Source organism: Argiope bruennichi, chromosome 5 (assembly GCF_947563725.1).
Source record: "Argiope bruennichi chromosome 5, qqArgBrue1.1, whole genome shotgun sequence".
Classification (NCBI taxonomy): domain Eukaryota; kingdom Metazoa; phylum Arthropoda; class Arachnida; order Araneae; family Araneidae; genus Argiope; species Argiope bruennichi.
Genome location: NC_079155.1, coordinates 53,649,341 through 53,666,949, shown reverse-complemented (window position 1 = coordinate 53,666,949; position 17,609 = coordinate 53,649,341). Strand labels below are relative to the sequence as shown.

General features: G+C 28.6%; 1 protein-coding gene across 1 annotated transcript; it reads right to left on the bottom strand.

Annotated features, from left to right (window-relative positions):
* Nucleotides 1-4,060: 4,060 nt before the first annotated feature.
* On the bottom strand, nucleotides 4,061-16,072 carry LOC129969254 (uncharacterized). Its single transcript, XM_056083719.1, has 3 exons — nucleotides 15,976-16,072; nucleotides 7,070-7,828; nucleotides 4,061-5,524 (listed from the first exon to the last, which is right to left on the bottom strand). Exons 2-3 carry the CDS (start codon nucleotides 7,822-7,824, stop codon nucleotides 5,389-5,391), a joined length of 891 nt encoding a protein of 296 aa, XP_055939694.1. The 5' UTR covers nucleotides 7,825-7,828; nucleotides 15,976-16,072; the 3' UTR covers nucleotides 4,061-5,388.
* Nucleotides 16,073-17,609: the final 1,537 nt, after the last annotated feature.

Sequence of the window (17,609 nt, the reverse complement as noted above, 5' to 3'; positions counted from 1 at the left end):
CGCAGGATCTGATTTTTATCAGCTCTTTCCTCACATTTACTATTTTGTCTTCGATCCCTTAACTTTCGTATGTGTTTATTACAAAGCTGATAATTTATATAGCCTATTCTGCGATCCATTTTTTTCCCTAATCTTTTTTTGAAGATCATCAAATACTCACTTTCGTATCAATTGACAAGCATAAAGGAGTTTAAATTATATTAAACCATTTTTGGGAACGAATCTCCTAGTATTTGTCCCAAAAATACTATAAGAAAAACAGAAAGCTATATTTCCTGGTAGACTTTCCAAATTTTCAAGTGATAGAAATAGGTGCTCGTGTGTTTTGTGTGTGCTTGCACTCTACAAGCCAGACCTTTTGACCTAGGACTATCAAATATGGTATTTATGTGCTTTTCAGGGTGAAAATGTGCAATTATTTTTTGAAATTCTAATTAGGATTTTAATTAATTAAAATTGAATTGAATTTCAGCTTCTTTTCGTAATAAATTCCAAAAATATTATTACACCAAAATAAATTTTATACCATTTAATTTTTTTTAAAAATATGTTATTTACTTAGTAATCCTGCTCATTTTTCCTGGATTTCTGCAATTTTTAAAGAATAATTTTTTTTGTCTAATATCCAACAATATATTACGTTTTTGTACTGAAATTCAAAACCCTTCCATTGTTTCATCAAATCATGTGATTTTTCCCGTTGTTGAAAGCTAAAAAAAGAAAGATTCTGTTTAATATCTGTGCAATTTATAATAAGAATAAAATGTGCCGGCGTCCTGGGTTCGAGTCCCGGATAGGGTATGGTTGTTCTATCTGTGAGATGTGTGAATGTGCCCTCCTGTAAAAAGGGGTTGTGCAAGCGAATGAGTGATGCGTGAGTAGCAAAGTCGTACTCTTGGTTCTTGTTGGCACTACTATAAAAACAAGAGACCCTCCCCCACAGGCTTAAATCGCTGTCTTCGTAACAGCGGGCTTATCCATGGTAAGTGCCATAAGAAACAACAACAACGAATAAAAATGTAAAGTTATGATATAGCGAAATTTAGAAGATAGTTGAACTGCAAATTTACGTATCCAATAGCTCTGTGATGCCATGAAAGTAGTCAATATTAATAATATTTATGCACACAATGAACAGAACATATATAAGTAAAAAAAAATTACACGACTTTAATGTCTGATAATTTGACGGTATCATGGACATCAAAATATACATAAATGATTTAATTGCAATTAAATATAATCAATATCCCCGGTGAACCAGCTGATCGCCAAAGACGACTATTAGGAAATAAGCTGAAATATGGGGAACTCATATCTTTTATAGTGCACCAACATAAACTCCATTCATGGAAATATTCTTCTAAATATTTTCTCGTTCTTAGCATAGCATAGTTTGTGTTTGCCCCCGTCTTTTAATTAAAGCCCAGAATTACCCTTGATTTTTTTTGTAATGAAGAAATACGAGATTAATTCTGGGATTCTTCATTAGATTTAAAATTAGGTATTGATCTATTGTTTGTATGACGTGACCATACATCGAATGTTTTTTTGTTTTTTTAATCTAACTTGTTGCATTCTTGAATTTCGCATTCACATAAGTATGAATGTACAGAGAGAAAAGAGCTTTAAAAATTTAGTACAAGATATATTCTGATGACAAATTATGTATTAAATTCTGTTCCTAATTAAGTCGCATTCGTGGGTTATTGAATTCACATGCGCATGAATGCGCAAACTATCAAATCTTTACTTTGAAAGATTTCAAGCAGAATTTGAAAAAAAAAGTGATATTTTAGTAAAAACACTATATACTATATTTCATTAGTATAATCCATTCAGGGGGGGGGGGATTGTATTCACAAAGAGGCAGATATAATTTCAGGTATGAATATTTTGGAATTACAGTAGTCAAATGCGAATGTTATGATTGTTTTTTTCTTTTTCTTTATTGTCTGAAACAATTCCTCTTAATACGCAAAAAAGCAAGGAAAAAGTTATCAAAATTTGAAATGTTTCATGAAAGACAATAACTTAAGCTGTAGCTCGTACAAGAGGAATTGTCGATGGAAAAAAGTTTTTATTCACTCTCAATTGTAACATTTATTATCAATGTTGTATATGATATAATTATTTCTATAAGCAATTTCAAGTTAATCTGTTATATCTTGGAGAAAATCTACCTTGGATCACTATTCTAGATCATGGTATATGTCTGCCGCCTTACAAAAAACTATTGAATATCTCAAGCGCTTAGAAATCTGTTATCGTGTACCAGGTATTTTTCATGAGTACAACTTTGAAATTGCCTTCAATTGTTTTTTAATTGAAGTTAAATTGTTGAGGAATTATACTTTTTTATTTATAATTTTCAAGAAATGTTTGAGGATTTTTCCTAACTTTCAATAACTGCAGTATAATTTCATAAGTAAATCTACAAGTTGTTTGTAAATTCGAATATAACCTGTCTAGATAATCACAGGTGGTCTTTGTCAGGTTATAGTATCATCATATGACAGAAATTTCTTCCAGGAAGATGTGAAAAGGGTTTAAATTGAAATTTATCACATAAATTCGCCATTTGGCGACTTTTAATAAATCTGAGAAACGAAAACTCGAATATGATATCCGGTACAACACTAGAAGAATATTTTCTTTAAAGAATTCTGTTCAGAAGAGTATATGAACAAAAAAATAGAAATAATCTATGACTGAATATAAAAGAAGTTCGGATATTGGGCTTTATATTTGCACTGATCAATAATAAAATTTGATCTATCAATTGGGAGGAAGAAAAAAAACAGCTGTGGATAAATAGTTGAAATTATTTATGACAAATCACGTTGCAAAGTTATCCGATAGAAAATCAAGAAGTTTAGTTTAGTCATATTAACGTCCCGTTTCAAGCAACACAAGGTCTATTTTGGGACGGATCTCGTCATTTTGAACCGCGGTCAGACGACACCTGAGCTGGCACCTCTCTCTCCACACCACACCAGCGGGAGGACGTTTGATCAGGACGGATTTGACGTGCAACAGACTCCCTTACACGACGGTTCTTCGATAGAATCGGGTCTCGAACCTGAAACCCTCCGATTCCGAAGCCGAGACCTTACCACCAGGCCACCGCGGCCCAGAAAACCAAGAAAGATAAGTTCGATAAGGATAATAGTTTTCAGTTATACTAGTGCTAAAACTTTCTTCAAAAACCCTGAAAACGCACAACTGATCTAAGTCCTTTATTCTAACTATAATATCTGCAGTTATGAAGAATAGAATCAACACAAGTATAGACATCCATAAATTTCAAGATACAAGACCATTTTATACCATGGGTCATTTTGCAAGCAATTATAATCTTTTTTTAATTGATTTTTCTTATTATTATCGTATCGACACTAAAAACTTCAGTACAATCTATGTTGAATGGAAACGTATGATAAAAATAAAAATTTAAATGGTTAACTTGTAATCGTATAATAGAAAAAGTGATTCAAGGTACAGCAGATTTCCCTATTATGAGTACCTGTGTTAGTTCAATATCATCTATTGACTCTTTGTTTCATACTTAGCTGGGGAAACGTGCCTTCTTTTTCCAACTGATTAATATTGAAAATCTTCATTTTGAGATTTCGTTCAAGAAGTAGGATAGTAATGGTAGTAAATATATTCTGAATATGTTAGATTTAAAAGAATATTCAGAAAATAGGCTGTATTTTTCTTTAAGTCTTTTTATGTTCACAAAGCATAGAAGATTTTTTTTTCATATTTGTAACAACATTTTTCCAAAATAAAGTCCAATTTACCCATTTTTGATGGTTAGACTTATGAATATGTCATTTTTGTATCTTGCCGTATGTTATGTTTTTATGAAAAAATAAAATCATAAAAATGAAACAAAAGTGCAGCCCTCGTATTCAGTAATTCAAACAAGCAGTAAAAAAACTTAGTTAAGGTTTTAGTGATATATGAATATATAAAAATAAAACATGATCATTTTTTTAAAAAAAAACTTTATTATATACTTCAAAACATACAAGACAAAACATAATCGCTAGTTTTTAATAAATAAATATAGCTGCTATTGGCAGTTTCTGAGCAACGGAAAAATACCCAACATATAACATTATAAAGAAAAAAATACATCTTTAGTTTCAAAAAAATTAGAAGTAATGTTCTTACTTATATATATTTATAAAGTTCTGATATACACACAGATTTCTATCTTAAAATAAATAAATATTTTCTAAATGATTAAACTTGTAACAATCGGTGGAAATCTCATAGAGATTACATTTCAAACTCTTTGATGCAGTATACTAAAATTGCTCACAATAATTGTATGAGTCAAAGATCTCTTCATTACTTTAGAATATACAAAAGTGCATATGCTAAAAGTTGTGTTTTAGTACACTACATCAAAAAAAGAGAAAGTCAATTTCAGGAAATACATTAATTGTTGTTGTTGTTAAATAAAATTCTTGTTATTATCCAACTTTTAAAAATTATTAGTGTTTTCCATATTTTCCAGCTATTCCTTTATAAAGTAAGGAATAGTCTTTAAATAGCATAGAGAATCACAAATTCACAACAACCTGGTACTGTTTAAAAATAATAACATGTATAAAAATATCTTTATTAAACAGTCTTTGAACCCTTCATTCAAATTCATTTTTTTAGAATAAATAAACATTCTATATAGAAAATACGCATATATTAAAATAAAATTGATATAAATCTTCAAAAAAATAACAATATTTCAATAAAAATACAATAAAAACATGACTAAACCAGCTAGCCCTTATCCTTTATAGGATTAAAAAATTGAATTAAATACAAATACACACAGAAAAAAATCAAGACGCAGAAAAAAAAATCTTAGTATATTCATCATGATCCAATATGTGCGCAAATTAAATAAAAGCATGAAAAAATATCAAATGAGAGAAATCTAGAAAAAAAGATAATGATTTGTTCATGAAAGCTGGAAATAAAGCTTTTTTTAGTTTGTGTTACTCACAATTGATTTAGATTTTAATAGGAAAGTTATGAAAGAAGAGAGAATTCGTAAAGTACTAAAAAGAGAATTGGAGAAGAGATTCATTAAAAAGAATTCGCTATGTATTAAATGAGTAGTCCCTTAGTAAGTCATTCTTATAAAAGCATTCAGCATTAAAACAACTGAAAATCCATGATTCTATTTAATTCTAAATAAAACTGGATTTTCAATGATGTATAAAAATGTTTGAACTTGAACCAATAACCTATTTCAGCCATGAGTTCATAATGATAGTAGAATTATGTGTAGCCATATGGGCTTATTCTAAGATAGTAATCACAGTTCTTGATTCCTTAATTATAAAAAAAACGTGAGACAATCCATCTTTCCTAACTGAGGCCGACGGATTTTAGCACCATTTGACCGAAGCTGTAAGGGCAAGCTGAGAAAGCGTAGCTGCAGTCTTCATTTGCTAGGCCTCGATATGCAGCATCTAGGTATTTTTCCATACCCGTTATCTTCTTGCTGAAAACAAAAAAAGAAAGAAAAAAAATTATAAAAAATATTAGCACATAAAATATATATTTGTCTGTTAAGAACAACGAAATGAAACATTTCATTTCGATGCGATGCCAAAAGTTAAAGAATCTTTGTTAGTACAATTGATGAAAAGAAAATTGATTTTAAGATTCTATAAGACTTTTGATAATAAATCATGAACCATATTAAAGATCAAAAATTAAAAATTCATAAAAAAATAAAAGCATTTTAAAAACACGTTTTTATTAATGCGATAACAAGAAGAAAATATTTTTTATTAAAAACCTTGAAGCTAAAATAAAAATCCTAAAGGCTTGAAGTGCTAAAGATAATAATATTCTATAAGAATTTTGATAATTCATTGAGGATTAGAGAAGTCCCAATTAATATCGTACGAAATGAAATATTTAAACATTCATAAAAAAATTAAATCATATAATGATTGCGATTCAATCGAAATTTGTTAAAGTATTTCTCTCAGCTCCGTTCATTTTTAAGATTTTTGTTTTGAACTCAATATTGAGACTCATCACATTGACTATCTCAGAACTTACTTGTAGTTCATACCTACTATATTATCAAATAATCCCTTTTGTACTCCAGTTTAGAGATAGCAAAAAAAGGCGCCAACTAAGTAGATATATGATCTGAATGTCAAACATGAGTCGTAGCAGCCCAAGTGTTAAAATTGCTTTCTACCACCTGGCGCACAATTAAAACGGTGTTTAAATAATTCTGTTTATTATTTAGTATTTAAATTAATATACATTATTATGAATTAAAATGATGTTAAATTTTTTCCTTCGATGAACTTGATATATTAAATTAGCATTAAAATATTATTCGTATATTTCATAAATATCAATCTCAGTCTAAAGAGGACATTTTTACCTCTGTAACAAACAAATGCATTGTTTTTTTTATTTTTTATTTCAATAATTATTATTTTAGTGGATTTCACATTCGTTGGCATCAAGCTCTCATTGGGCTGATGACAGGCTGTGCTTATCAACCAGTGGGTTGCCAGTTCAAGAACTAATTGCATCGAAGATTCACCGAATATACAAAACTGGTGCAAGTTAAATTCGCTGTGGTCAGAAAAAAAACATTTTCTACTCATTAGTATCCAAATATTCGTTTTTAAAACTTTATTATTATTAATTAGTCAGTTTTATAATCACTTCCAATGAATTTAGATAAAAAAAACTTATTCTTTAATACAAAATTTAAAAAATGCGGACAATTGTCTATACTATGAAAAACGAACAATTTAGGCACATCTTGAGTATGGTGATAAAAAAAATGATTACAATTATATATTTATATAACATTATACATAAATTTTCTTCTGATATTCATATTTTTGATTAAAAAATTATTCTAATATGTTATTACAGTATTAAATACGTGTTTTTGAAATCTTAATTTAATTATTTATAGTAAACTTAATTTACTCAATTGCATTCGATCATTTATTGCTGTAAAAGTTAATGACGTGATATTTATAGGGATTTTTACAACGTAACTCACCTTACGCCCTTCAGAATGACAGACGCCACGCCTTTCTTGGCAAGAAATTTTTCAAATTCACAGACAGCCCTTTGTTTGCAGGCCTCGTCCTTGATCCTCAACAGCTTGAAAGAAGCCTCAGGATAGTTAAAGTTGGTCACTGAACGGAACATTTTGCCAATGTCGTGAGAACCAAAATACAGTCCACTGCTATCTGTAGATTGCCTCCTGTTGTAACCTTGGGAAGCAGATGCCGAAGCCTGAAGTCCATTGACGTTGATATGTTGTGGTGGAGCATATTGGTATGGTGGTGAGGGATAAGCATGCTGGTAGGCTGTGTTTTGGGGATCCATGAGGCTTCCAAAAAGTGCCACCATACTCACATAGGTCAAATATCCTCCTCCAACAGCAGCGAGAAGACCAGTCATGGTGGCCATGGTGTCAGAGACACCACGGAAAGAGAAGGGATGTCCCATGATGTTTTGAAATTTCGATACGAACTTCTGGATGCTTTGTATACCCTTGAGGCCATTTTGGATACTCAGCCCAGGACTTGTGCCTCCAGATGAAGATCCAGATCCTTGTCCGCCACCACCTCCACCACCTAAGAGATTCAGAAGTCCACCGCTCAGACTAGACAAAGGATTCAGACGTTCTTTCCTGTTGATGGCTACTTCCTTAGTGGAAGTTTCGTTGGTTGAGGGAGATTTTTCAGTGGCATGAGCAAGTAAAAATGTGGTGAGAAGGACAAAAGCGAAGAATTGAACCTGTCCCATTTTTCTGAAAGAAAAAATACAAATATTAATTTTAGGCATTCACAACATATTTCATATTTAAAGAAACGAAATGAAACAATCCTTTCAATAAAGTCACTATACTAGTGAATGCATCATTACCAGAATAAAAATCATTTATTTGCAAATAAAAAAAACTATTGGTGGCTGAATAAAAAAAGGAAGAGAACACAACTGCTTTATTTTTTTATTTTTTCAAAATTGCAAGTGATATGCTTTAAATAAATCTATAGACACAAATTTTTTGGCAATTTTTCGATTGACAAATTTTAATTACCCAGTAATAAAAAAAATGTTTCACTTTTCCACTATCAACATAAATTTTTTGAATTTTATTTATTTATTTATTTTTTGCTTTTAAATATTTAAAAATCTTCTTTATAAGAAAATTGTTAATTTTTTAAAAAAGCCAAGCAACTTGTTCACATAAACGAGATTCAAAATATCAATGAAATATTTTAAAAGCTGTTACAAACTAACACGATTCTGTTCATTTTTTAACAATTCCTTTCATTAAAATTTACAGAAACAACTTAAATATAACCTCCAAATGAATGCTATAAAGAATCTAAATTTTAATTTTTAAAAAATTATTTAAAAAGGGAATTCTTTATTTCAAAGAAAAATTTCGGTGCCATTTTCAATTTAGCTTATTTTTAACGCACGAAATAAAAGGATACAAAAGTTATACATGCTTTTTTTTTATTAATATAAACTTTTATTCTAAAATTCTTTAATTAAATTTTCTGCAGAATTTTTTCTTAAATATTCAAGGTTTATTACTCTTTTTAGGATAACTAACTTTTGCATCCGCATTTTTTGAGAGGCAAAATGCTCTATGCTTCGTCCTGTCTCAATAAACAATTCTTATTTCATTTAGCCTATTTTTTTTCTTAAAATAGGATAAATTACGATGGTGATTTAACGTCTTAATTAGTTTTCGAATTAGTTTCCCAGCAAGTAGGCACTAATTTAGATTTTGAATGAATTTTAATGAGTCCTATTTCCATAATTACATCATTAAGAATCTTTCACGCTGAGTAAGAGATGAACTCTGGTTTCCTGGAGATACACAAATTCGAATATTCGTGACCCGTAACCACCTGTGAAAAAGCAAGTAATGACAATCACTGTGTCACAAAGATCTGTATGCCCAGTGTTTCATCGCGACATTGCATATATTTATTCGAAATTTATGCTGAGTAAAGATTAAATGGAATTTAGAAAAAGTTGATCGTGAGGAAAGCTTCAAATCTAAACTGCATTATATTTATTATTTACTTTTGCTTATTTTATTTCTATTAGCAATATTTTTGATAATAATTAATACTAAATACAGATAATGATTTAATTACTTATTCATAATTTCAATATTATATTCATGTTAATATTAAAAACATGTTTAAAATTAAATAATACATTATATCTAACCTATATGCAGTAATTCAACTTTTACATGAACCAGTCCCTTTTGTGTTTTTAATCATTTTTATTGAAAGATAAGATTTCGTATATGTTAAATAACAGTTACTTTTTCATAAATCAAAGGAAAAAAACACTTGCTTTAATAAAAGAATAGGTTGATTCTAAAAAGTATTCAAATAAATGAAGTTCTCTTTGTATATTCCAAGATTATTTTAAAAATCAAGCATTAAAAAGAATAAGTTTTCACTTAACAATAATAAAATGCCACAAAAATAAAAACTAATCTTTGTGTTTGAAATTATATAAAAAAAAATCGTTTGTAAAACCGTTTGCTTATTTCCAGGCAAAATTATAAATGTTTTTATCTTAGAAATTAATAAATTAAAGAATTAATGTTACATTTGACTGAAAAAGGGGAAATTTACATCTTAAAAAAATCTTTAAAATAATTAATATATCGACAAATCATTCATTCTGACTTTAACTAAATTCTTTTCCCACTTCGATTTTCTTCAACGATTCTCTTTTCAAAACATCATTTGCAATGGAATAATATTTAATAAATTAATTATTGCTTACAAAGTTGCATATAAATTAATTATAAAAAGATACAATGATAATCAAAATCTATCATGGCTTTTAAAAACGAATTTTTCATAATAATTATGTTTAAAAAGTGATTCGATTACTGTTTCTGGCATAATGTATGTAGAAAAAAATAAAATAATCTTTTCTTTCACTTAATTAGAGCTGCATCATCACAAGAATTAATGAATCCATCATTATTCAGCTGAATTGTAATCTCAGTAATAATTAGCAGAAATTCTTATAGCAACTTAAAGGTTAAAACAACAGTCTTTCTTAGACATGCCTTTTCTAGCTCTTAATTAACTATGCGGAAGATGTTGAAGTTCAAAGGCACGAATGTCACCCAATGACGCAGGTGAGCAAAGGTTAACAGGTAATGCGTAATCAATGAGTGGTTCAGCCCTTCTGTTGACTTTCAATTAGGGTCATTGGTAATCTTCAGGTCATTGTTCTCTTAGAACCACCAATGATTATGTAACGGCAGGTGAACAGAAAGCTTAAAAAACAAAAGTCAACTATTTATTTCATTTATTTTTGACTCTCGTAGTTTTGCAATCCATGGAATCAGTGTCAAGAACGAACAATTGCTTCTAATGCCGGATTATCAAATAGGGGAAGTAGGTAACTTCTAGGGGCCACTCAACTTTAATGGCCACAAGATTATTTTTTGTTCATTATTTTCAGAATAATTTAATTGCCAGTTTTCCAGACCCAGATTACTGTAATTGTGCATTCGGAGTTGTTCACGTTATAATCATCAACTGTCGCTTAAATTTCAAGACAACATTTTTAGGATTTTTTTTCACAAATAAAAATTTTTCTAGGAAACGCTGTATTAGGATATTTAGATTGTGTTAAAAAAATTGTTAAAATTTTTCCGCCGTTTTGTTGAAAAGTGATTTTATTTTTACACACGAAATACTGAAACCAGTCTTTTTGAAGATGACCCCCAAGTAAACGTTTTGTCTTTTAGTTTGTCTTATTTGTTATTTGGAAAAGTGTTTTTACGTATATTAAATAAAATCAATAAAAAAATCTAATTTTGGATATTAGGGAAAAGAATGAGGGCTTAATCCAATAGCTCTGAGTCCATTTAGCTAATCGAGTTTTGAATAGATTTATTGTATTTTTTTCTTTTGTATGCGAATCGTTTAATTTTAATCTTTCGAAAATAAAGTAGTTGACAATAAAATAAAAAAAATAAAATAAAAGTAATTTAAAACTGCGATAATCACAGAGATATATAAATTATTTATTTTGTTATTTAATAATTGTTCTAAAGTCCTTATTTTTATGTCGCTTATAAAGTATAAAATATCTTTAAACTATTTTTATTTATAATAAAATAAGAATTCGATTTTCAAAACAAATGCTAATGAAGTTTTAAATACTGAAAAATAAAATACTTTGATAATAATAATAATCTCAAAAATAATGCCACCAATTGTAAAAGTAATAAATACATACATGATAAATATTGTGTGTATGTGTGTGTGCGTGCGTGCGTGTGAATTATAAAAATCCAAATAATAAAGAATACCCATCAAATTTAAGTTTTAAACAATACAAATATTTTATTGAATGCTAATGAATGCCGATTTTTAGTTATTATATTTGTTCATTTTATTATTTACAAACTGGCTGAATTATATGAATATTAGAATATTTAATGATGAAAAATTTCACATTTACATCTCACTGTTGTTGTTGTGGTTGTTTTTTAGATTTAGAGGCACGTCACTAAAAAATATAGTTAAACTTTAGAAGAGCAAGGTTTTTAATAATATTGTAGAAAAGGAGCAAATGGAGGTGTAAGAATCAGTATTGAATTCAATCCATGGTCATGTGTTTAAAGTGCTCTTTGACAATTTAAATTTGAAATTCATTGAACATTTCCATTTTTTTATTCATATCACGAATATCTCTGTTAACCTTTGAAATGGTTATTATTTATTTATTTATATTTCCTTCAGCAGTATAATTCCAGTTTCTAAGCTAAAATATTCCGGGTTATTTTGTTTTTATTTTTATTTTTATAACGAGTTTTTATCAATACTTATGATCTACAAATTTTATTTAAGATTATTATTCTTTTTATATCAGAATCACTGAAGTTCGACAGAATTATTAGAATTTTGTCCAATATTTTACTATCTCAATCTAAATTGCATTGTCATGCTATGAATTTAGAATAAATTCAATTAGCCTTAAATTATGTTAAATTATTTTTTTTTTTTATTTTCTATGTTAGCCAATACATATGGGCAAAACTATGATGCAAAAATTTTTGCGCCAGAGAAAGTACAAAGTAAAGCACTATGCTTAAAAATTCCCTTCGTAATTTTTTTAAGTTCACGCCTGCAAAAACTTAAAATGGTTAAGTAAATTTTGAAAAATCTACTTTCACACGGCAGTCATTTTGCACTTTTACGTTATACAAACTGAAGGCAGAAGAATAATAAATCTTTCCTTTTTTTAAAAATTTGTATGTTGTGCATCTTCAAAACCATGTTAATACATCGACAAAATGCTATGTATACTGATACAAGTGTATGTGCTATGTATTCTAGAGTTCAATGAGCAATAATTCCCTTGTAATTTTTCACTGCTATCTTGTGACAGTTATGCCTTGAGAATTGACTCTCCTATCATTAGAAGAAAGCATCAACAAAGAAATTATAGTAAATTTCCTTTTCTTTAAATAGAAAACAGGAAAATTTCATCAAAATATTGAATTTTTCGAATGGTAGCATAACGACAATTACTTTTGATCAATTATCGTATGTTTAGAATTTCTATATATTCTGTCTTTTTATTAAACAGATTATTTCTTTCATGATAGTCTAAGAAAGTAAATGGACGCTTTAAATGAAAAATGTACATTATTACATCGAACATTTAATTCATCAATCAGAGTTCTAACAATACAAAATAGGATGTTTAAGTATAACACCCTCATTGTAAACAAATACTATTATCACCATGTTCCATCACTTTAAAACTAAATTGGAAAAATTTTATTCGAGTCTCAACTACCAAACGATGTTCTAAAGCCATGAGGTGGTAAAAATAAATTAATTTGGATGTGGTTGATACTTATTCAAAGTATCTATAAAGATATTTATTAATAATATCATGTATCAACGTGTCATATCATATATCATTAGACACAGTACACAGTTGTCAGATTGGAACATAGTTATATCTATTCTATTATTTATAAGTTATAAAAATTGGAGGTCTTCATCCATAAAATTATAATAAATTATAATAGAGCTTCGAAAGCTTATATTGATTAGAACGATTAAAAATCAGTTTTCACTCCATATAGCATATAAAATGTTATATGGATGGTGTTATACAATCAGGTACCAAGTGGTCTTCCCAGTTTATTATTTTAAAATATATCTAAAATGTATTATGCATTAATTTCATTTATTGTAAAACTAAATATTTATAATCCATTAATTAACTTTGAAATAATTCATCATTTTAATGTTGCCTGCTACTTTTTTTAAAACGTTATTGTACTTCAAAATGCACTCACTGTAGTAGTGTTTTAATTGCAAAACTATAAATTGTCAATCAAGCATTTGAAGTGTGTAACTGCTGATTGAACTGTGATTTGATGTTTTTAACTGTTTTGTAACTGTGATTTTGATGTTGATTATTCCCGCAGTTGATAAGAAAGAAATGATGAACAAAAATATTTATAGGTAAAGCTTGTCGAAATCGTGAGATTTTCTTAATGCGTGTGTTCCAAACTTTAAATCACATCACTTATTTCATGTAATGTTTAAAGATGTAGCAATTAACCTGGTGTTTCTTTTTCCCATGACATTTTTTTAATGGATACAGAAATTTTAAGAGATCCAAAAACGGCACGAAGTTGCTGAAGCGAATAACTAACTACAGGAACCACACGGCTCAGTCGTGAACTTGATTGTTTCTCTTACCCCATAAAGACATTCAGAGCAAAAATAAGGCAATGTAATAAAATAAAGAATGGATATTTAGCGAAGCCTGACCTTCAGATTTCTCATGATTTGGGCATATCGCAATGTTTCCACCAAATAGGCTACAATGTCATGAGTATGCTTCGTTGCCCGAGAAGTGTAATTATCTGCTGTGCCTCCAGCAATAAAGCTGGATTAAAGTTATTGATAAGAACATCTTCAGCGAAGAATTCGAGTGACATGGGGGATCATCATCTTTTAGTGCTTCAGTAAACATAGCAGTTAGGAATGGAAATTACTGCAGACAAACGCCGAGTGACACAGTGACTCTGTGGCGCCTGGGGCTAAATGGTGACTTGACAGTAAGTTATTTCCTGCATCTACCAACTAGAACACTGAAATAAGCACTAGCAGTTAAAATTTATTCAAAATATTTAAGATTAATTTCACGGTTTAAAATATGAATGGAATCTGTTTGTAGGTAAAGATTTTAAATACAATGGGTTGATCCGTATGATTTATTACTTGATCATGTTCATTTCTTCAGTTAGTTGCGGTCTGTCATACCATGCATAATATTTATTTTCCTGGTTCTTTTTTTCAAAAATTTGACATGACATGTAATACAAAAATAAGGCAAAGTTATACTAAGTTCGTTTTTTAGTGAATCGCCTCCGGATTATCCAAGCTAGAAAGAAAATGTTCAACAATTGACCTAATAAGTTAATTTAGAGAAAAAAGACTGTGAGAAAGATTAACTCCCATGTCTACTATATTCTCTTCGATTATCAAAATGAAAAGCTACATCTGATTTTCACGTTTTCCAAAACCATAAAAGAAGAACATGAGTTTAGTTATTTTATTATTTATTTATTTAAAATTTTTGTTAAGCGCAGGCACAATAAGACCTGAACATCACATTTAAATGTTTTTGATTGACCAATGGTACCTCTTTATTTTATAATTTTATCATGTCACTGTTTATTTTAACTTTCTTGGTGAAATGAGGAAAATGGGGATTTCCTAAATAATAATTTTTATATTTAATTTATGATTTACTCGGGAATATAATTGCAATATGGAAATATATGGTGTATTTTTAAAAATGGCCAGTAAATATCAAAATGCAACACTTTTCATTGAAATATGTTATTTTATTTTATTTCACTTTGTTCGCGCTCAGATATTTCTAATGACTCATCAAAAGTATGGTTTCAGACATTTTTCTATTGTAGAAAAGCTTTTTTGTTTTTATTTCTTTATTAGTATAGCTGCTTTAATAATTTGTATTAATATTATCATTTAAAACAAATAATTTTATATCTTAATTGTTTACAATAGATTAATCCTTAATTATTTAGATTAATTTCATCTACATTACCAATTTAAAATTTACAAGTATGTTTTTAAATTAAAACTAGTAAGCTCTTTTAATATTGAACATTTTGCTTCATTTATTAGTTTCAGATACTACACAGAGATGACAGCACCAAAATTCAAACTAAATAGCGGAGCATGAAAATATATAACATTAATGGAGAATTATCATTCTTTCAGAAGGGCAGACTTTTATTCATGCATAAATTTACTAAAATTCTAATTTCGAATATCAAAAACAAATGAATAGCTCTTGTCAGTTAGTTTTCTTTTTTCCCCCCAAGTAATTTTCTTATTTTGAAAGTAAGAAATTGATTCATTTTCAAAAATATTCAAACTTTTTTATAATCAAATTGATTTTTTCTCTACTAGCAACTGCACACTATACAACAACAAGAAGATGCAATATCAAACAGTTAGAAAAATTAAATCAATTATAAATGAAAACCCTCTCGGTAGAGAAAAAAATGGAAGGTTAAGGCAGTACATATACAAAAAGGATATTCCATTGAAAAATTAAGCACTGGATATGTTAAACATGGACATCTTATAAAAAAAAAAGTGGAAATAAAAGAATTATGATTTCCGATTTTCATAGAAGGTATAACATATCATTTAAAACTAAAATTAGAAAAAAAATTATCTGTTTTAAACAGAATATGTATATTAATAACAAAATATTTCAAAATCTTTAAATAAAACAAAAAAAATCGAATAAGGCAGGTAAAAGATATTTTCCAGAATCACAGCTGAAAAAAATCTATCTTGATAATTCTATAAAGCTTACCTGCAACACACAATCCAGTTGCTGAATATAGAAGGGGATTCGAAAAAGCGCGGGAATTCCAAAAGAAGCGTTCTCCTCCAAATTCGTGCAACAAATAGTCTTTGGAGGCCAAGGTCAGTCTTCTTTATAGTCGCAGTCACGCCTGCCTACCTACGACTCATCTCTCACCCACGCTTCCCAAACGGAGATGGTAAGGACCATTTGGCTGAGAAACGGGCTACATTTGGCTACTTAGCGAGAATTCCGGCTCGCCAGGAGTAAGAATGTTTGCGCGGTGATTCCAAGTGATTTGGAACATAACCTAGTTACTGAGAATGCTTCGTGAAACATTCTGAGAGAGAAATTTAGCTTTATTATATTGTTGATTGGTAACGGTTTTTTATAGTTATCCTTTGTGCTGTTACATTTAAAAAAGGAAATAAATAATAAATCTTCAACTTTTACTTTCTTATTTCGTAAGTGATTAAATGCCTATGAACGAAAATTTAATAGTTTAAAGAAAATTAGTAAAATAAATAAAAAGAAACATTTATTGGCAACATTATACAAAATGTGATCAGAAAATTCTAGAATCTTCACGTGCTTTAATTCTTTTGACTGTATGTTTAATTTTTATCTTGGAAAAGCAAAATTGTCAGCGTTTCTTTCCATTTATTTTGCCTTTAAAATAAATTAAACTATTTTCTAAAATTATATTTTTTTTCATGACTATATTGGTAACATTTAATACAAAAATTGCTGTAAAATCTGATTGGTATCATAAAATTATTTAGTATTAATAAGATTCAGTTCATAGCTTTCTTTTGAAAATGCATGGATAATTGCTGATAATGAAGTCTACTATTTTAAAAATAATCAATTAAGATACTTCGTGTTTTAATAAAATGAGTGATAAAGATTTTTTTAAAAGAGATTTCACAACGTATCTTTAAATTACCATACCAAATACATTTCCTCCTTCTTATTCCTGATATTCAAAGAGATATACAAAAACAGTTACAGTTTGGTGTGAATAAAAATAATAAAAGTCTTCTCAATAAAGAAGTTGTCTTACAATTAAATTCCTAAAATTTATACTTATCACATTTCATTCATTTATTTATTTGTATACTTGGCAAACATATACAGTCGCTGTTGCAATTGTTCGTGAAACGCTTGGCATTTTCGAAACAGTACGCCAATCGTTTGTTAGATGCTACCAGGCTTGTGTTGATGTTGAGGGTGGCACATTTGTACACTTAATATAATATTATGCAAGTAAAAAAGCTTTCTTTTCATTCCCTCGGCATTTTTATTCTCTCTAGTAATATTTTTCATTTCCCACGCCATACTGCTCCAAAAAAATACATCTTTATACGATTTTATCTACCCTTAAAATATGGCCCATGAATGCAAAGACACCTTGTTTATATTGTTAAATTACATGGTTTAAAAATATATGAAATAAATGTAAAACCTTTCAAGAATTATAAAAATAATCTAACAGCCTAATATAAAAATCATAAATATGATTTACCACATTATAAAGTTTAAATTAATATTAAATATTATTTATTTAATATTAAATTTTCTAAAGTCGTTTTGAATGACGAATGAAAATTTTCATAAGCAATGACCAATTTCTGAAAATAACA

Excerpts from the sequence above, each read along its gene's own strand:
- LOC129969254 (XM_056083719.1), bottom strand. The coding sequence starts at position 7,824 with ATGGGACAGGTTCAATTCTTCGCTTTTGTCCTTCTCACCACATTTTTA. Across the intron at positions 5,525-7,069 it reads GTCATTCTGAAGGGCGTAAG|CAAGAAGATAACGGGTATGG; the intron begins GTGAGTTACGTT and ends TTTTGTTTTCAG.